This window comes from Netta rufina (genome assembly GCF_964035555.1).
Source record: "Netta rufina genome assembly, chromosome: Z".
Lineage (NCBI taxonomy): Eukaryota > Metazoa > Chordata > Aves > Anseriformes > Anatidae > Netta > Netta rufina.
Genome location: NC_140126.1, coordinates 33921778 through 33943798, shown reverse-complemented (window position 1 = coordinate 33943798; position 22021 = coordinate 33921778). Strand labels below are relative to the sequence as shown.

Sequence of the window (22021 nt, the reverse complement as noted above, 5' to 3'; positions counted from 1 at the left end):
AGAAGCTGAGCCAAACTCAGTTTGACTGTATAAAAACTAATACTGTTAGCAAGTCTATGATACATATTTAGCAAAATTGTGTATATTTTATATAAATAGGAAACATCCCATAAGTGTCAGATGCTAAGAATTATTACTATTGCAAACTAAAAATACTTTCAGGGGAATTCCACATATAGAGATGCCATATTTAAGGTAGATGAAAAACATGTCATAGGTTTGAACCAATATGACAGCTTACTGGTGCTCCTAGGCATGGTAAATGAATAATTTTATAATACTTTGTATTGCTTCAAACACTATATAGAGCTAAGAGTCAAAAGGGATGTAAAGCTAGGGAGGAGTGGGAGGTGAATTTCTTTCAGTAACTGCAAGGTATTAGATCAGCTCAACTGTAATATGCAATTGCAGATGACAGTCATTTGAGAATGTAAGAAAAAAAGGAGTAAATATATTCTTAGCAACTACCTATTTTCTTTGCAGTGACTACCACTGTTTTACCCAGACATGCAACAGACCAGAAACAGTGTTTGCTAGCACCCATCCTCCCCCTTTTATTTTTGAAGAGTAAGCTATAACAAATTTGGTATCATCACAGTCTGTGGAGGACAATCACTGTCTACAAACAGGGCTCAAGTATCATGACAATATAGAATACAAGTTCAGGTGTTTTCATCAAAGAAGAGATTCAGATTGAAGAACCAGCAAACTGTATACTTGGTCTCTGAACTGGCTACAAACTCACCAGGAATACAACAAAACCCAGTCCTCTTTCATATATCCAGTCTCTCCACCCTCAATCTTACAGGAACAGTTGCATTCAGTGCCTTGTTTCCTCTCTAAAAAGCTCCTTATGAGATAAGTAATTTCCATCACAAGTGACAGAAAACCAAATACTAAAATGTACTTCAGATTAAGCCTACGTAGTGCAATTTATTAATTCAAATTTATAGCATAATTGTAGAACTATTAGCTGTAACATTTTAGCTGTTGTCCAGCAACAAACTTGCTTACAAAGCTGTGTTTGTAAAGTAGTTTTTCATTTAGAAACAGTGTCTAAAATCTCAGTACGGAATGTAACATTGGAAGAGGTTTCCTCTGCCACTAAACACCACCACTAAATACCATGCATAGTTAGTCCCTGTTTGAAACCTGAGATAGGTGTGCTTTTTCTTTCAGAAACAGGTATGAAATAAAAGCCATAACATTCAAGATTACACAGGAAATCTGTGGTATAATCCAGACATTTCAAGTTTCATAACTTAACACCCATGCACCCTGATGTAATCTTAATGACTTACCCATTTAACTCAGATACGTTTCTCTTCACCCAGTTATCCCACTAATTATTTTCATCAAGACATTCTAAAAAATAGTTGTTTGCATCCTGTGTTATGAATTAGAAACCCATTCTTTTGAGTTTTATATATTCAACTTTTTCTCATTCATAACTTTGCCTCACTGATTCATACCTGCAGGTTTTGGCCAAAAAGTAAAACATAAGCTATGTACCTGTTGAGTACGAAGTTAGAAGAAAAGAGCATAAAGAGGCTCCATTCGTTTCCTTGGCAAGCATAACCGAGCATAGCTATTTCCCACGCCAATCTACCCAGCCCAGCACCAGGTACCAAGATATTGACCTTGGAGAAATCCCTGCAACAAAATAAAAACAATAGTTAAATCTTGATCTGATACTTCTTAAAACTTACAGAGGTTCAGTCACACATTTTCCCCCATGTATTTAGATATTATAAATATTTCCTGTAAGGTTTTACTTCTTAAAGGCAAATGGAGCCAGTTCAGGTCAGATCAGTTTTTTACAGTCAGAATAACTCATAGGAAATGACACAGAAGAACATATGCAACCCTTATTGAATAAAGTACATAATTATAAAACAAAATATTTCTTTTGAAAACTTACAGTTATCAAACTAAAACAATCGCCTAAGTGAACTGCAGGAAGGAAGAACATGATTATATATCACCATTTCTTTTTCTGTGGAGCCTGTTGATAGCTCCTAAATACTATGGGTATCTTCTCGCTAACATCGCATTGAAAAATAAACAAGTATTTTGACATCAGCAAAACTTTCCTGATCTGACGAGCAAATCAGACTGCAAACTTACAAGTAGCAACCTTCTCAGCAGCTAGGGGTGTTAAATGTGCTGTTCACCAACTTCACTCTAGTCAATACGGTTCACCAACTGGTGAATGCTGTTCACCAACTCCAATCCAGTGACAAAGGATTTCCTAAACCAAAGTACAACACAGCTCTCTACCTCTTCACTTCCTGTAACTAGACATCATTTGAAGAATACTGGAAGATGTCCAGCACTGTGTAGTTACCAAGAGATTTAGAAAACCCTCTCCCAACTTCCAGGTCAAACAGCTAATAAATAGAAGAACTAAGAATCTAAAACCTTTTTCTCTTTCAGGCAGAAATGTAGTAAACACACATTCTAATCAGTATATTTGCATCACAGCACAATTAAACTTGCATTCCTGAAGCAAAAACAACCCCAACACAAAGCTGAAAAGATACGCCATCTAAAAATCATTTTTCCAGTTTCCGTCCTGAAAAAAGACTTTTTAGTTTCATATACCAAAAATGCTAGTTCACCTTCTCTTTTGCATGTTACCTTCAAAGACAAACATACATGTACATATATATATGCAACTATGGGAAGGAAGCCACAATAAACGTTGTGAATATGATGAAGAATATGACGAAGAAAGCAAAATACAAAGCCTCTTACTATTTAAAAATCAGGATGCCAGAAAGGGTTCAAAAGACCTTGTATGCTGTGTAATCATGAAGATGAATCTGGGAGGTACATAAATTCTAAAAAGCAGTACATGAACGTGATGACCCTAACACGGGAGAAAGTACGATCCTCGTCTAAAGGCCTCACAAACTAACAAAGCAGTTTGAACACTGCCTTTTGGTGTACAGCTTAATCACGTAACCAGTGAATCGTTCCAAACTGAAAAATTGTGTTTCCTTTCATTCCTGATTTTCATTCCAGTATACATAGATATTTTGTTTTCTAATTATCGAGAAACAGGAAGCCAAGACTTTGCTATTATTTTAGAGTAGTTTTGTGAAGTAAGAATTCTCCTTATGTCTCTCCTAGATGAAAAACCTAAAGCTAACCATAAGCTAGTTGTGAAGTCTTATGCCACTTCCGAGAATATATTCCATTAATCAAAAGAGGCATTTTTTTCTTAAAACAACCTAATGAAAAGTGTTGAACAGGCATAATTACAGCTTATAATTCAACGTTTATTTATTCATCCAAAAAAAAAATCATCCAAAATAATATATTAATAATATTTAAATACTATAAAGCTCTTGCATTTCTGAACTATTTTCACAATTCTCTCTCTAGAAAATAGTTGGTTTTAACTGCACTTTCCTGTGCACTTTTATTAAGGGACTGAAGTCTAATTTGATGTCTACCTATAGTCTTTGCATCAATTGCTAGGAACTGATGGTGGCCACCAACTTCATTTCAGTATACAGAACACAAAAAAATAAACTGAGTAAAGTAAAATCTGAGTCCAAGAGTACTGACATTAGTATTCCAAAATAGTTTAAGAGCATTTTTTTGAGCTATCATCCAGTAAATCAGGTATGCTTCAAACTCATGTTTAAAAAATCTCGAGCATTGATAGTGTCCTGATATCAAAAAAGTGCTCAAATACCTCTTGTTTATCAAGATTTAAATGGAATTGCTAGTGACAAGCTGTGATGAATTAAAAAAAAAATGAAGGCATGAAACGAGTGGTAGTAGGAACACTCCAATGCCCTATACTATTTTTGAACCTTTAAAACTAAAATATTTAACTGCATGAAAACAATTTTCTTAGCGGCTGAATAGTTGTAAGACAACTAAAGAAGCAAGAAAAACTTGCCTTGCTGTGGTAGGTATGCAATTGCAGCAACAGTAAAAATCATAGAAAGACATAACCCCAGACTGTGATAACTGACAGTAACAACCAACAGTGATCCACAGTCAAACTAGCCTTGAACTAACAAGCATTAGCAGGCTTTCTAAGACACAGTGCCTGTGGGGCACTAAGGGAGAACTACTGTTAACCTATTGGGATGTGGGGATGACAGACGAGGAAGAGGTCTAACATTGGACTGCTTGGATCAACTATTGATCCTGCAGCAACCTCTCAGATAGAGGACAAATACTGGAAACAACTACAATCTCTCATGCGATTTTGCAGTGTGATATATCATCAGTTTTTAAAAGTTAAATGCTATTAATGAAGATGTATCTTTTTTAAGGGGAAAACTATACATGTTAAAAAGAGGCCAATCACACTTTAACTGAACAAAAAGATGGTATTGAAGCAGTAAACTGAAGTTAAGCAAAAAAAATTAGCATGTGCAAACACAAACCGTTTTCATGAGAAACACTGAAATCCAATGTTATATAATGATAAGAAGGGATCAGAAATATACAGCCTGTAGAGAGAAGATCAATGCAAATATTGGCAAAGAATCACCCTGTGGGATTCAGACTCGTTCTTTCCTGATGTCTTATCTGCAATGTTTGTAAATTTAGACAGTGAACACATCCAGTTCTCAGTATTTTTAATTCTTTTACTGTAGTCTAATTTCAGAGTTTTTTTGTTTTTTTTTTTAATACAACTGCTTTTCAGATAACATACTGAATAATGAAGTTAGCTAAAAAGTAAAATCACTTGAAAAGCAGCTCTTCTTCAAAGTTGTCAATTTAGGCACAGACTTCAGTGGATTTACATGCATCAGTGGATTGGAGTAACACTGAAGATAACACTTGCTCTTAAATCCAACATTTAAAGCAAAGTTTCAGCTAAATCACAGATCTGGATTAAAAACTCTAAGTGGACAGATGTATTCTATGTTAAATAAAATTGTATAAAGCAGAAGCTTTACTGTCACTAAACTGTGTCTGAGTACATTCAAAAAGCCCTTAGACTGTGAATTAAAATTAAATTAATTTCCCCAAATTAAATGGAAACTAAGCACTGGCCACACTTCTTCTAAGCTGTCCTGACAGTATCTTGAAAATAAAGTACACTGCTGAACTAGAAAATACATTTAAATTTTAAGTTACAGCTGGTTTCAGAGGCCAAGTTAATGAATAGAAGCTTGGAGAAAATACCTAAGCCATAGAAATTTATAAACTAATTTAAAGGTTAATCATTTCTTTGGTTCCTTTCTGACAAGAAATTGGATCATAATATCCTTTCACATAAGTAGAAATGGTAACAGTAGAAAAGAAAAAACAAAAACAATGCCAAAAAGGAGGATGCTTACTTCGATTTTGAACTTTGTGTTTCCCCATAAAAACGCTTTAACAATAATGTTCCATCAAGAAATAGAAGTGTTTTACTATTTTCTCCTACAGAAAACAGTGATCATAGTTCATTCAGGTCTAAGAAATTCAGATGAGTTCATTAAAAGGCAGATAATCCTGCGAGCTGAAACGTATGATGAAATTCCAACATAATTAATGCAGACAATCTACTGCTTCTTCAGGAAGAGTTTTATCTAATGGAACTTCACTTCAAACTGCCTTGTTGATGCTAGTAACATTTTCTGTACTAAGCAGAAAGAAGGAACTACTTCTGAAGAGGAATAAAAGGCAGGAACTGCTTTTGCCTTCTGACTTTAGTTTTAGGTGAGTCTTGTCAGAAGACTGGACTGAAACAAAAGATAACAGCAACTCCTACTCAAAAGAGTGTTCAGATTTACAGCTGCTTTCAAGCATGGCTCGCATCTCTTCCACATCCCAGAAGAGCAAGCATATAAAGCACCTCACTTCCATTGCCCACCAACAGAACTGAAGCAGGTGAGACTTGTAGAGAACAGCAACTACGTAACACCCACATCCATGAAGCAAAACATACTTGGACAGTTTCAAAAATTTATATTCCTTTTTCATATGACTCTAGCATAAGGAACCAATACAAATGATGTTGACCAGAAGCGGAATATATAAGTCCAATGAAGCCATTAAAAAAAAATAAGAGATTGACTGTAGGGACAGTTTCTCTAAAGTATTTGTTTCTCCATCCTTCTCACTGCAAGATACATCCACGCAAATCTGCTTTCATTACCAAGTACCAACACAATTACAGGAAGTTCACACGAAATATCTGAAGTGATACATCCACCTTGAGATAAGTTAGCCAAAAGCAAAAGAGAAACCAAGCAATCTGCCTGGTGTTGCCATTTCATCATGCCAGATTCCACTCCACGTTCTGCTCTCACTAACTGAAAACTAAACAATAGCTAGTGTAAAGTATGTACAGGTGCATTATTAGCAATCACTGAAGAAGAATGTCCACAATTAATTGTCAGCTAAATTAAAAGCTTAGTTCTGGCCTATTATATTTTATAAATACAAGGTTAACAAATTATAGCATTACAAGTTTAAACTGAAATGTACTTTCTGGCTAAATGGCAGAATCATTAACTACGCAATTCTTACAGTAGCTGTTTCTTCCTAGCTTCTACCAGCACACTTCTACTTAAATTTACGTAAAAGAAACCACACATTACTATTTAGACAGTGTGCGTTGTTTTTTGTTTTAAACATGCCAACACAGTTACAAAGGTACCCACACATGTGCAGCAGTTTTTATAAGACACGTAACTTCTGTTTGAAACTAAGGCTAGAAATACATAACTAACAAAAATCTACAGGAGGTTACCAGACGTCTTCCCTACTTTCACCTTCCAGAACGAAGTGCAATTCTCATACTTGCTGCTGTCACAAGTATCTTTCCCTTTATCAAGCCTGTCTGAATTTAAGAAGCTTAAGTGCAGACTGTGCACTTAGTTACATGGTCTAAAATTTTGGGTAGACCTGTGTGGTGCCAGGAGTTGGACTATACGATCCTTATGGGTTCCATGATTCTGTGATCTGCAGCATGCACACTGAGAATTTACTAACCTGCAAACACAACCTCACTGAGCACAACTGAATTAACATAATGACTTTCTAAGGTCTATTACCTGAAAAGTGAACAGAATACAATCTGTGGTATCAAGCTACAGGAAAAAAAATAATCCTGGCTTACTATTTATGAAGTTTAAGATCTTGCTCTTTTCAATATGTTCTATTAATAACAAACTCTCTTGATTAAACAGAAAATTCCACATTCACAGCAATTTCTATACCTTTAAATCGAAACTTTTCATTACTCCATAAAAATCTCTGTTAGATTTGTGCAACAGTGTATGCCCACATAAAAAAAAAAAGGAATCTTAAAACACGATTACCATCTTTCTTTTGGAAAGTTCTTTACAATTTCACTTATGATTGGCTGGTAGCAGGAATCTCTTTCAGGCTTTCCCTCTTCACTCCAGTCTCTCACAAATTGTTTCAAGGTGGATTTCAATTTATCCATGTCAAACGTTGAAGCTGGTGTAATCTTCCCTCTTCCCTGATTAAAATGGGGGAAAAAAAAAAAAAGTTAATGAAAAAATGCACCAAATATGTCTTGAAGAATAAAAAGTAAATCATAAACATACAAATGTCATGCTGTAATGGCTGTTGAGAGCTTTAGCTGACAAAGCACTAGTCTTTCACTTCTGAGACCAGTGCTTACATCCAGACTAGAATGCTAAATAAATTGAGTTTGGTGGTCTGAGTGAGACACCCAAGAGAGCAGTTTCTTCCACATCACAAAAGCACTAAGTAGCAGAGCACAGCTCCTAGTCCTTATTCAGGGAAGGACCAGGGTTTAGCTAGTGCAGAGGCTGAACTGCTTACCCTGAGATGATGATCTCTTTAGGTACTAATGAGGCAGCACTGAGAAGCTCACATTAGAGCTGCCCATTACTGTACCTTGCCTGTAGATATCAAAAAGGACTTCAGTTTCCATCTCTGCCACTCTTTTAACCCTGAATGCAATTTTTTTTTTGATAGAGATGCCACACTGAAAAAGCAGATAAATAGTGAAAGTTTTATAGGCGATAACATTCAGAATATTCAGCCTAACTAAAACTGTAACTGATCTAGGATACTGTAACATAAAAGAACCTACAGAAGAATGGAGTACGCTATTTATGCTGTACATAGTTAACTGAAATATTAACTTTAAAATGTAACTAGGGTAGAGTTAGAACCCTGGAGCAAAAAAAAAAAAAGGGTTTGTTTTGTTTTTCTTAAAAAAAGTAATCAGTGATTACTGTCATCTGCCAGATTCACAATTAGTTTTTGTAAGAGGAACTACAAATACTAACAACATTGTTTTCTTAACATCAGCTCTACAAGATGTTTATGAGAGTAAGAAAATGTAAGCAGTCAGGAATTAATAGAGGAGAAAGCAAAGAGGGCAAAAGGTAAGAAAGCTGGAGATCTAAAGGCATGAAAAACAAACATAGAAAATCCCAAGGCGTACAGAATTTAATTTTTTAGTATGAAAAAGTCCATTTTAACATACGTCTTCTCCATATTCTTTATTTTCAAACATATGAACGCAGTCATTCACAATGGTATGCAGTATTTCTTGATTATGATCGATGCACTTCCGAATCTTGTCAAGGTGAGGAAGGAATTGAGGAAGAAGACACTGTTGGTTAGCTGGGAGAGATTTAAACTGCCTTTCTGTTCTGTTGACTCGTTCATGCATATTCGTTCTAAAAAGCAAAAAGTTTAAGATCTTTAGATATCAGCAGAAATAAATGCACCAAGAGCAAGTAATTCATTCTAAGCTACACCGGTTAGAGTTATTAATTTATTTAAACTTAGAAAACGTTCAGACAATGTACTGCTTACTAGAGAACAAGTTTTCAGGAAGTTTTTAGGCAAAATGTTTGTTTTAAGCACTAGTTCTACAACATCATCATTTTAACATCTTTCAGTTTAGGGTGACCATTATTTTACTCTTACCATCCCATCACCCTTGCTAGCACAGGCGATCACGACCTTAATACATGGATCAACAAAATTTAATGAACAACCAAAACCAGTCACAAAAATAGCCAAATCCAATTTAAATTGAATGAACCAGCTGAATTATGTGGTAACCTTTGGAATAAAAACAGCTGGTTATGTATCAGGAATAGGTATCCTCAAAGTCAATTGCTTCTAAAGGAGCCATAAAAGTGAAGACTAGACACCGATGAAGTTCTGGTATGCCAACTAAGATACTAAACTACCGTAACAACATATTCCCACAAGTACGAGTACTGTGAATTTGATGTAACTAATCTGAGCTAAACATAACTCTTCCTTTTCCCAAAGTAACATTTTCACAAAAAAAAAAAAGGTTAAGTTGCTCCCAAAAGAAAGAGGATTTATTATTTTTTTGGTACCTTTCCTTTTTTCTTCCTTCTCCTCAGCAACAGTTTAACACCATGTGACAGTTCTGGCATTCACCAGGCCTGCCATAAAGCTGGTTTGACTTGCTAACTGTGAAGTGAGCTGTATAGGATAACGCTGTTTGATTTCTGTCAGTTTAGTAAATCAAGCTAGCTAAGCAGAGTCATAGCAACTCTGGGAGGGAGCGGCTGTGATGCCAAGTCAAGGGAGATTGCCCCTTTTGGCAGGAGCAAATCATTTTATTGAGTTAAGCCACCCTGCAGTTTCTCAAACTTTTGTGTCATCGTACTGCTGTAGAGTTGAGAACTAGCGATCAGCGATGGCAAAGTACTGCATTGCTTTTGACTGGGTTAGAGTTAATTTTCCCTACAGCAGCTCACATAGTGCTGTATTTTGGCTTTGTCACCAAAACACTGTTGACAACACACAGATGTTTTAGCTGTTGCTTTACTGCATCAAGGCTTTCTCTCATGCTGCCCCACCAGCGAGGAGGCTAGAGGTACACAAGAAGCTTGAAAGGGACACAGCCAGGACAGCTGGCCCAGACAGGCCGAAGGGATATCCCCTACCATGCAATGGTATGGTCAGCAATTAAAGTTGGGTAAAAGAAGGAGGAAAGGGAGGTATTCACTGTTACAGCACCTGCCTTCCCCAGTAGCTATTACACGCGATGAAGCTCTGCTTTCCTGGAAATGGGTAAACACCTCTCTGGTCATGGGAAGTCATGAATGCATTGTTTTTGCTTTTTTTTTTTTTTTTTTTTTTTGCTCTGCATGGTTACACAGCTGTTGCTTTACCTGCTGTCTGTGTCTCAACCCATGAGTTTTCTCTCTTTTACCCCTTCCTCTCTCTTCCCTGTTGCACTGTGGGAGAGTGAGCAAGCCACTGTGTGGGGCTCAGCTGCTCACAACAGGTGTAGCTACTGTGGTTTTAGTTGCAACCTCAGACTGGAAATACGACCAGTTAACATTTCCAACATTACATTCACACTACTGAAAATGTTCATTTTAATATATACACAGGGTTTAAGTGACATTTAAAAATAAGGTAGAAAATATCAGTAGGAAAAATAAACTGATCCTCTATAAAAAACACAATGTCTCATTATCAACATCTGTTGGATGTTTTGTCAGTAACGTCCTTTGAATCATCACTAGAAGGATGGACGATGAGTTGACACCTGTTAGCAGAATGAATAATTCACTGAAATCAGAAGAACTATAAAGGATGAATTTAGGCCCGTATGTCTGCAGACCTTAATATGGACTGAACTGAAAATGTGTTGTTGCCTTGTTCACACAGGTGTTCCCATATGATTTTTAACTACCAATACACAAAATTCCACTTAAAGTCAGAGTTATTTATTTGAAGCAGAATTTAATTCAATTCCTATAATGGAATTTAGGTCATATCCTTTCATTACAGTTTCCTACTGAAACTGAAGGATTCAAAGGCAACCCAGAATCACAATTTGAGCATGAGGTTGACAGGGATGTTCCTGCTTTCTGAGGCCAGAAGATACAGTTACATCACTGACATCAGTAAATGACAGCTGCCTGTTATTAGAGAATTCTGTACGGAGGAAACATCCAAGGTGTCACATCCAGTCCAACCTCCTGCTCAAATGTAAATCCTGGAAAACAAAAAAATCCATGATACAGAAACAATAAGCAGGAAAAAATACTTAAAATGTCACTTACCCATCCAAAGAACCTCACTGTCGCTTAAAAGTTCTGGATATGTTTGTCATTGACAAAAAGCAGTGCAGTGCATAACAATGGCTCGGGTGACAGGGTCTGTCAACGGGAGCGTACAATATGCAGCACAGCTATATCTTATATCTAATTCTAAAGCCTAAAGTAACATAGGAGGGTTTATGAAAATATGAAAACGAGTGGACTTTTCCAACCAGTCCCACCCCTTTTCTCTGTCACTGGGATGAGTTGTCATCCCTTCACTGAAGTTGGTTATTTCCTACTTTTGTCTCAATCCTAAAGGCCCAATGAACCCTTTCTTCTGACTGAACAAATGTTTAGGGAGCTAAGCTGATTAGAAAATGGCATCCGTTAGCCCTGCTAAGAGGACTCATCTGCCGTACAAAGTAACGAATATCTGGGAGCTGTCTCCGCAGAGGAAGCATCCTTCTCGCCCCTCGGAGGGCAGGACCCCGCTGCACCCCCTACAAGGCGGAGCCCCGCGGGGCGGCTCCGTGGGTGTGTGTGGGTGTGTGTGGGTGTGTGGGGGTGTGTGGGGGTGTGTGGGGGGGTGGGGGTGTGTGGGGGTGTCCGCCCGCAGCACGCGCGGCGCCGGTTACCCGTAGTATCGGAAGGCGTTGATGATCCTGCGGAAGTGCTCCCGCTCCATGCGCTCCTCCTCCGCCTCCTCCTCCGCCTGGGCCGCCGCCGCCGCCGCCAGCGCCCTGGGCTCGTGGGGCTGCCGCCGCCGCCGCTCGTCGCCGCGCTCGGCCGCCCGCCCGGCCTGCCGCTCGCCGCCCCCGCCGCCCGCGCCCTCCGCCGGCCACGACAGCTGCTCGCGCTCCTCCTCGTGGCCCCGCCGCAGCCCCCTGCGCATGGCCTTGGCGGGCGGGTCCCTCTCGCCCCGGGGGGGAGGCGGCGGCGGCGGCAGCGCCGGCTGCGCTTTGCGGGACACGGCGCAGGCGGCCGACATCCCCCCGCCGCCCGCCCGCAACGATCGCGCACGGCCGCTCGCTTCCGGCGAGGGGCGGCCCCGCGGCTAGCGCCGGCCCACGGCGAGTATCGCGAGAGCGGGCGCGGCGCCGTGACGGCAGGGGCGGGGTGGGGAGCGGAGGGGAAGGGAAGGGCGCGGCGGCCGGCGCAGGCGTGGTGCTGCCGGCGGGCGGTGCCGCACGACAGGGAGGGGCCCGCCGTTCCCCCGGGGGCGGGGGGCTTGGGCAGGGCCGCCCCGTGCTCTGCAAGCATCGATCCCACACGGCTCCGTGCCACGGGGTCCATCCATCCCCCAGGAGCAACCTGCTCCAGCACGGGGCCCCCACGGGTGGGCGGCAGCTCCCCCCAGACTCCCTGCTCCTGTGTGGGCTCCTCTCCACGGGCTGCAGCTTTAGAAGTACTTCATCTTAAACACAGATTTAACCGCTCTGATCTGTTTAAGGCCTTTTTTTTATTTACAGTTTTGTGACTCTGAATAAAAGCAATACCTTTCAATCACCATTAGTTCACTTGAAGCATAAGTAATACAGTCCATCCTTTGCTTATCTCATCTGCAGCTAGATTTTTATTCTGGCTTTTTTATTTTAATTAAACATATTTTTAATAAAAAAGGCGTTTTATTAATTTTAATTTTCATTTATTAAAAAAAATTTAAGAGATCATATACAAAAAGTATGGGTTGATACGTTACTTATCCAGCAACTGAAGACAATTAAATCTGCTAGTCTCCCAGTTTATCTTAATATATATGTACAGATTCTGTAACAAAATTTTAACATACATTTCGTATGCCTGCTTTCTGAACACTTTCATTGTATATGTAATATATAATTACATACATAACTTCATCCTGAGTTCTGAATATTAGTAAGAAATACTTCTTACTTCTTCCTCCCCAAAGCATGGGTTTATCATCTTGTGCTTTATACCATTCTAATCCATGATCTTTCTATGATATATGTAATTTAGCTTGTTAGTGATGCATATCTATTCAGAGATGTTAGTCCCCCACATTTTCCCAACAATCTTTCTTTTTAAAACAATACATTCTCAACTGGTCCAAACATGTAACATAGAAATTACTTGAGAAACACCACACAGGTATTGAGCAAGTCTAAGTTCAGTTACAATGCATTCAGTAACAGATTCAGTTACTGAATGAGCAGAGTAACAGCTTACACAATTTTAAAGTTAGCATTGCCACAGCTTACAGCTAGTTCCTCTAACCATGTCTATCAGTGATTAATATTTAATTATCATTTCCAAGTACTATATGAACATTTCAAATTGCATTCATCCATTTTCAGATGATCTTACTTATCCAACAGAACTGCATCTTTATAGTTTAGTTCTGTATACAAGTGTTTATATTATTTAAAATATGCAATTTCAATCACATATAAAGATCTGCCAAGGCATAACTGATGGAAGGAATCCTAAGGAATAATGCACTGTTGATAGTTAACTCAGTATCTGAGGCTTACAGAGCTAATACTTGCTACATATCGATTTGCGTTGTATGAACTACCATTACGGGCATAAACATGGACATCTGCTCAGTTGGGTGGCTTGCCAAGCACCATTCCTGGGGTTTTAAATCTGTATCAAACAGAATCCAGGCCTTCTACATTATCATGCCATGAGACCTGATATGAAACAAAAATAAAGTACATGTTTAACTTGCGGTGTCATTTCTCTGTTTGCATGTGACATCACTGTATATTCGAACCTACCATTACCACAACATCTGCTTTCATTGATGTTTTTCCTCACCTTACTTTCTATTTTTTTTTTTTTAATTATTATTATTCTACCAGCAGATAGCAGTGGGTTCACCTATTACCCAAGAGAACCCAACAATGCGTTTAAAGCTATACCTCATTACGATGCAGAGTAACAGGCAAGTATGCATAAAGACATAGGAATATATGTATATGTATCACATAATCCTAGAATGGTTTGGGCTGGAAGGGACCTTAAAGATCATCTAGTTCTAACCCTCCTGTTGGTAAGGATGTCACCCACTAGATCAGGTTGGCCAAAGCGCCATCCAGCCTGGCCTTGAACACCTCCAGGGATGGGGTATCCACAGCCTCTCTGGGCAGCCTGTGCCAGTGCCTCACCACCCTCTGAGTGAAGAATTTGCTCCTAACATCTAATTAAATTTCTTCTCTTTTAGTTTAAAACAAATCCCCCTTGTCCCATCACTACCTTGCCCATGTAAAAGTCTCTCTCCATCTTTTTAATAAGCCCCATTTAAGTACTGAAAGGCCTCAAGGAGGTCCCCCTGGAGTCATCTCTTCTGTGGGCTGAACATCCCCAGCTCTCTCAGCCTTTCTTCATAAGTGAGGTGCTCCAGCCCTCTGATCAACTTCATGGCCCTCCTCTGGACCCGCACTAACAACTACACATCTTTCTTGTGCTGGAAGCCCCAGACCTGGATGCAGCACTCCAGGTGGGGCCTCACAAGGGCAGAGCAGAGGGGGACAATCACCTCCCTCGACCTTCTGTCCACTTTTGATGCAGCCCAGAATTTGGCTGGCTTTCTGGGCTGCAAGTGCACAGTGCTACCTCATGTTGAGCTTTTTGTCCACAAGACCCCCAAGTCCTTCTCTGCAGGACTGCTCTACCCCCAGTCTGTACTCATGTCCAGGTTTGCCCCAACCCAGATACAGTGCCTTGCATTATGAAAATATAGTCAGATATAGATCTGTACAATCCTTGCAGTGTTTCCATACACAGTAATAAGCTTCTTGTTAACTTCAAATTCTATAAGCACATCCAATTTCCAATAAAATAACTTACTTCCTTCCCTCAGCTTCTTTAATTCCTGTATTATATCACTATACACACAGGATAAAAGCTCTTCTTGGGGTTTAGTTCCATCCAGATAAACTAAGAAAAAATAAAAAGTTTTCATGAGCTCTGTTATCTACAGTAGCAGTTGGTAACATTTTCAGTATTCCTATGAATGCAATCAGAAGAGATGAAAAAAATAGAAAGCAAGAGCCACTCCTCCCTTTGTTTCTTTCCCAAATTGAATATGAATGTTAAAAACTAACGTAATGGAAAGGTATTACAGTTAGGAATTAGATTACAAATATTTATGGTAAAAAAATCTCCAAAAGAGTGGCAGTAATACCATTAGGACAGTAGAGCAATCGAATAATTCAGCAGAAAGGTTCCTATGCAAGGCAAGATCTCAGGTTCTTCCTCAACTTCAGGGCTTGAGGAAGTCAAGGAAGAGCATTGTAGTTCTCCCCCTCACTGCACAGTAAACAGCAGTGCCCTAGTCTGCATGCTCATGAAAGGCCACCTGATGTTTCTTTCCTCTGAGACCCACTCCAGAAACAGGCACTCCCAAGAGCAGTAAAATTGACAATGTCACACAAACTCACAGCACCACCATAGCAGCAAGCAAGGCTTTGACATTCCCCATGCAAGACAAGTGACTGTAGTATGTACAAAAAGCATCTGTGAACTATCCTATAGCTTTTAATGGGACTTCAGCCAGGATTTTAATTTTGAAGAATTCAGCCAGGGCATCAGCTATTGTCTCAGAAGTTTCCTGTTTAGCCACAGACATTTATGCACACGTGAACATGCAAACTAGCTTATTAAATGGTCATAACTGATGATCAAAACATTTCTACTTTTTAACCTTAAAATTTTCACAAATTAAAAAAAAATAAAAAAAATAAATCAAAACTATAAAGACTTAAAACATAAACCAACAGATGGGGCAAAACCTACCGTGCAAGTGCCACACTAATATTTGAAGAAAATGTTGCCCCTTTTAAAAATACATAAGCAAACAAAACAAACAAACAAAACAGACAAGAACCACACTTTATGGTTTTATAAGTTTAAAATTAAGGACACCATACCAATGTTACTTGTGTTTTCTTCCAATTCATTTTTGTATTTCAGATACATAGGCCACACGTGTCCATCGAAGTACCCCGGTGTATCTGCTGGCTGATAGACTCTGGTGCTACACAGAAATATATCTGCATTCCCATGCAAGTTTTGCATTTCCCACACAACACCCAATGTTAGCTGGTTTAATAAGAGCATGTATCCAAAATACATATATGCAAGGAGGTTGCATAACTGCTGGAGCAAAAGAGGGGTTTTTGTTGTAATAATATTATCTGTGATATGAACTCTTGCTAACTTACCTATTTCTGCCAATCAAATTATATTTAAGACAACATAAAAGGAGTTTTAACTGAAGAGATTATATAATTAAGCTGCATCAAAAAGAACCTAAAGTGGAGTCAGCTAAAGTCAGCTGAATGGAGGACTGCTTTACTCAGAGAGCAGTTTCTGACTTCATGCACATGTATTGCTCCAAGCACACAGTAGCACTACAAATCTGGAGCCAAGTCAGACACTGGCTTAATAATCTAAATCAAATACACAGTGTAACTAATATATTATATACTTTAAAATGAATTATACAATAAAACTATGCATAAACATTGTTACTTTAACATTAATCACATAGCTATTTTCACCCAAGGATAAGACTACTTCATGTTTTTTATTTTTTTCTCTTTTCAAGAGGAATTTTATCTCCAATATACAGTTAGTAATCTAAATAATTTATCTGGACACCAAATTCCATTTTGGAATTTGTAAGACACTGAACATTTTAATATCTCAGTGATCTCAGTGCTTTAAAATGAAAAAACAAAACAAAACAAAAAACAAAACAAAACACCACCACATTTGTTAATATTTTTTAAATACCCACAGCGTCTTGCCCAGGAACCACAGAAAACAGAAAACCTGTTCTCTGTGATCTGCAAACTGTTAAGCTTACATCTGGCAAGCACAAGCTGGTAAAAACAAACCACTCCAGGTTAGATGATACAGCAACCCTCTGTGAACAATAATTGAATAATCTTACCTCCTTCTCCTTTTGCACTCTTCATAAGGAAGCGTCAAAAAGTATCTTCTATTCCAGAGTTCATTAAGTGGCCTAAGAAAAAAATATATTTAGTTCTCCCTTCCTTTTTAGGGCAGCTCTTAACATACCAGTTTACATACTGCTGCTTACTCATAGTTATACAGCAGAAAGCCTTCAACAATCAAAATACAAACATCTTCTGTATTTTTAACACTGTCAAGTGTATTCTGTGGTTCTTCAGTCACAACAGCTGAGCATGTATGGCTGTTCATCCAGTTGTGAATACTTTTCACCATTTCATCCATATAGAGAGCATCAAGTACTAGATGAAAAGAAAAAGTTAGGCACCTCTTAAAAACAAAGAATTTGTTTACTGATTAACCTAAATCAGTAAAAAACAAACAATCTACATATAAGTCTAAATGATAGGGAGCAGTATTACCCCTCAAAAGTCTCTCTCACACATGTAGGCAGTTCTGTGTTGGCAACAGATGATACCCTAAAACAGAAGCATTTCCTAAGATTGGGGTGTCTGGTTGGTGTGGTCCCTCTAAATCCCGTGACACCAAAAACTGTGTGAGTTCCCTCACAGCCTTTTTCTCCATGGAATAAATTCCAGCGATTGCTCTCTTATTCTACAGAACTTGTAAAAAAAAAAAAAAATCTAATACCTCCACCTTTCAGTCAATTGTCACTGAAATAGGCCAAGGGCGGGGGCTCATTTTTTTTTTTTTCTTTTTGCTTTGAGTTTTCATTGGGTTTCAAGTATTTGGATGGTTGTGAGGGATGGATTGGTTTGAAAGGAGGATGGCATACAAAGCAAAACAGCATAGTGTAGCACCTGTTTTTGTGTAGAGATGAAAGAACATACCAGGTAAGTACTAAACAGAAGGCAGACTTTGCATAAGGTAGGAGCAAATACATTTTAAAGGAATATTTAAGCGCAGCATTAAGTCCAGATACTTGAACCAGACTGTCCAACTTATCCCTCCAGTTTCACATACCAGTTTCATTTAGCCTAGAAGATGTGTCAAAGACTGCACTAACTGATGAAAGTCAGTTTTCAGACGTAAGTTAAGTTTCTGGCCAATGTTTAGAACAATATATTTTGTTATCACTGAATATCAAAATAGAGTAGCTAATAATCAACTGTTTGTAACTAGGTATGATCTGAACCAAATTACTGGCATAAAGTAGATCTGGATCTAGAAGTTCACACAGCTGAATTGGCATACTGAGCCAGCATTACCTATGAAGTTGGAAACGTTTGGTCTCCGTGTAAGATCTGACTTGAGATCAGATCCAAGCTTAACTTCTTTAGAATATAACAATGCAAGAAACTCAATGGTGAATATATCCAATGAGATCAAAGTGAAAAAAATCCATCATTACACAGAAAGTGATGAGGCTTAGCTTATGCCAGTGCTGTAAGTCAAGAGACTTTCAACTGAACTGAAGCATTTGCTACTGCACCAGGTGCAACTTGAGAAAAGATTAAAAAGAGGAAAGGATAAGACAAAGCACTAGCTTCAGCAATTTGCTAATTCATCAAGTTTTCTATTTTGATTTCAGTGAGCTGAGAGAAACTGAGGTAAGGATCACTTTGACACAATCATTTGTTTACAGCCTTTCTCTGAAGGGACGGTGTCAGAGGATGGAGGGGAACAAAGTCTTGAAGCTCAGCACAGTGGAGTTTCAGTAAAATCTTCAGAAACAATGCTTCAAAGTTACTGACCATCATACAGCTTAAATCCGCGCTCATCTGTTTCTACTTCAGACTCTGGCTGAAAAGAAAAAAAATCAGCACTTTCAACGGCGCTTTGTATCCTAACTGATAAAATTTGTGTTCAAAATTAAACTGCTGTATACAACAATTTTGATGTCATACAAACACTTCATTTGATCTAGAAAGAGTCTCCAAATCATAGCTCTTAAGTTCACTAGAACTTTACCCTTCAGAAATCAGAACCTATTCAACCTCTTTAACAACTCTGATATTAATAATTTTTTTTTCCTTTTTTGATTTGGGAAATGATGAATTACATATTACCACATGGATGTATGGTAAACACAACAATATTACAAATCCCATTAGTATAAAGTATCTGCAAGAAATGTATCCAAGGTACACCCATTCCTTACTTTGAAAGAGTATCAAAAATACAGTCAATTTCTTTTTCCCAAATATACTCAGTGGTTTTGGCCACTAAAAGTTCAGTTACCCAAGTGCTGGTTTTATTTCTCGTTCTTGCAGAGTTATTATTTTAAGCAGCGTCAATTTTAACAATCCATCAATAGCTAAACTGGGAATAGTACAAATGATAGTAAATAGCAAAATCTACCCAAACCCACTTTAATCTAATAGGTCTTTTCACTAATAATGTTACCTTAAAGAAGTCATCTTGAGAGATTATATCACAGTTGGGAAGCATTTTCTTAAGCTTTTCTGCCAGTGTTGTTTTTCCTCCATTTGTTACTCTGATTTAGAAAACACAGTAGAAACTGCATCAAGATATAATCTGTCTTTTACACACATACACACATACACATGTAAATGGAGTAAACCACAAAGACACTGCCCCCACTCCCATAAAGTTTATTCACATTAAATATTCTCTTGAAATTTTGTATAAGGTTCTAACAGCTTCCAGGCAGTAAATCCAGCAAAGATAACAAAGAAATCAGAAGAAATTAGAGAGAGATGATAACTGAGATCTTCAACAGAGACAGGAACAATTTCTTAAGAGATACACACAATAAAAAATACAATAATATGATATATTTGTAATCTGTTTTCACAAGTTATCTATCCAGAAATAAAAATTATACCGCTATTCATTATGCAAGGAAGACTAGTCTTGAGCAGTACAGGAAATTTAATTTGCTAATACTTACCCTCCAAGGCCAATAACCAGTACTTTCATAGCTTTTCTCCTCGGTTCTTCCTTTCCACTGTCAAAAATAGCAACTCAGTTAAAACTCTTAATTTATAGATATAACAGACTTCAGTGCATTTTAACTTTGACAGTATTTTAATAATTTGAGATTAACTTTGAGAGACTAATTTACACCAATATTGATTACCACAGAAGTACCTTGAAGAAAAGCACAATCGCTAGCTCAAACATCAACTCTATCCAAAGGACTACATAAATAGATGCTGCAGTGGCAAAACAAACAAACATAAAACTTAGAAAGCAACCTGGTGACATATGCTGAGGAAAGAAAGACGTTTCAAAAATTCTTTAAGAGTTATAACAGAACATGTCCAAAGACTCTTACAAATCTTGGTCTTGGCAGTGTATAAGAATGCACCACTCCCTTGTTATAGTTAACAGCACTGATCACATAAGTGGTGTTCCTCATCCGCTCCACCACAGAACAGTCTGGATTCAAGATCAGAGACTGAAACTCCAAAACAGGTTGCATTTGTCCACCTACGTCCCTACTGCTGCCAAGAAACCTATCCTACGACTCTGGCTGTCAGCTGTTAACTGCCAAAAGACGCAATTCTATCTTTCCCTAACTTTTTCCCAAAACTTTCTTCTGGAACAGGTGTTTGCAGAGCCCAAGGTGCACTGCAGCAGAAAACTACTCCAGCTGAAAAACAGTTCTGCAGAATGGGAGGGAAAGGATGAATGTTAGTTTTCAGCTGAATGAACTCCTTCTAGTTTACCATCCAATTAACTGCTGTAGTGTTGCAGAAGGATAGGTAGCAAGGGCTGACTGAACACCTTCCTATGTCAGAGCCGCCAAAACACATAATCCTGTCTTTCTCTAACTCTTAACCCAGAACTTTCTTCCAGAACAGGTTTTTCTCTTGACTGTATCACTAGTCTATGGACTTTGTCAAGCATTTGTCAGACATAATTTTCCAAGAGCACACACAAATCAATAAGTGCTTAACCACACACAAATGCCCCAATCTGAGAGTTCAGCCTTTTGCATTTGTTTCACAGATCTGCACTGCAATCTTTGCGTGGCTGCCTTAAGTGTTTTCTCTGTTAGGAAAAAAAATGAGGATGTACTGACTAGTCCAAGAGTCATCGCCAGTATGACAAGACACAGTTCTGCAATCACGCTGCATACTGGGTAAACTTTACAAATCAGCATGCAAGGGTTTTCTAAGAATCTAATAATTCTCTAGGTCAATGATATGTTCATGGTATTGACTATCTATTTAGAGAGTGTAAGCAGATTACCCATTCTCAGGATATGATAAGACTTGGTCCATGAAAACACAATGCTATTAAAGAAAATCAGTAAGATTCGTGTTGTTGAGGGTTAGCCTTTGACCCACAAAAAAAAGCTGTTACAAACTAACATCTGGACACAGGTGCCGAGCTTTGGACCCAAATTTACGTCACTGTCTACACAAAAGTTAATCCCACCTCATGAGCAAGAACCAGCACGATGTAAAAAAACTATCACCCCTTCCTCCCCCGGAATAACGTGTAGCCCCAAGTAGGAAGGCACGTTTGTCTCCAGTGTTGTAACACGGAACTCCTACGTTAGCCTACCCACCTCGGCTCAGCACCTTTAAACAGAACACAGATTCACTCTGGCTCCCCCAAGCCGGTGCCCTAGCCCTGTTTCTAACGGCATGGGGTGACAGAGCTGCAGCACCAGCGGCCACACCACGTTTCCCCTCGGTCACCACAGACCGGGCACCGAACCCGCCCGCCCGTTTCGCGGAGCTGCCGGAGGGCTCACGCAGCTCGCCCCCCGCCGCTGCCCGGGCGCAGCACCGCCCGCGAACCGCCGCCGACACACACCGGCAGAGCGGCCAGCGCCAACCGCCCCGCCCGCGGCCCTTCCGCAGGGCAGCAGCCGGCCCGCAGGGCACCGAGCCCCCGTCACGCAGCGGGGACGGGGCACCGCGCACCTCACGCCTGCCGCCGCTACTCGCCCGCGCTCCAACCGCCGCCAACCGCCGCCAACGGCCGCCAACCGCCGCCGGGGCGACGGGGGCGAGCCAGGAGGGGCGGGGCCTCGGCGCGCAGGGGGTGGCTGCGCACGGCACCACGCGGCCGCCGCTAGGGGGCGCTGCGCACGGCACGGGCGCTGCACACGCCCATCGCCACCG

General features: G+C 39.5%; 1 protein-coding gene across 1 annotated transcript in view; it reads right to left on the bottom strand.

Moving 5' to 3' along the window:
* Positions 1–21911, bottom strand: part of CARNMT1 (carnosine N-methyltransferase 1) — a 30508-nt gene extending 8597 nt beyond the window's left edge. The window contains exons 1-12 of the mRNA XM_084305563.1: positions 21821–21911; positions 19831–19887; positions 19323–19413; positions 18671–18719; positions 17086–17257; positions 16936–17007; positions 15908–16014; positions 14826–14915; positions 11648–12041; positions 8453–8648; positions 7287–7450; positions 1513–1653 (exon numbers count right to left, since the gene is read on the bottom strand). Of these exons, the coding sequence (XP_084161689.1) occupies positions 1513–1653; positions 7287–7450; positions 8453–8648; positions 11648–12041; positions 14826–14915; positions 15908–16014; positions 16936–17007; positions 17086–17257; positions 18671–18719; positions 19323–19413; positions 19831–19859 (1505 nt within the window). The 5' untranslated portion in view covers positions 19860–19887; positions 21821–21911. The remainder of the gene's footprint in view (positions 1–1512; positions 1654–7286; positions 7451–8452; positions 8649–11647; positions 12042–14825; positions 14916–15907; positions 16015–16935; positions 17008–17085; positions 17258–18670; positions 18720–19322; positions 19414–19830; positions 19888–21820) is intronic.
* Positions 21912–22021: the final 110 nt, after the last annotated feature.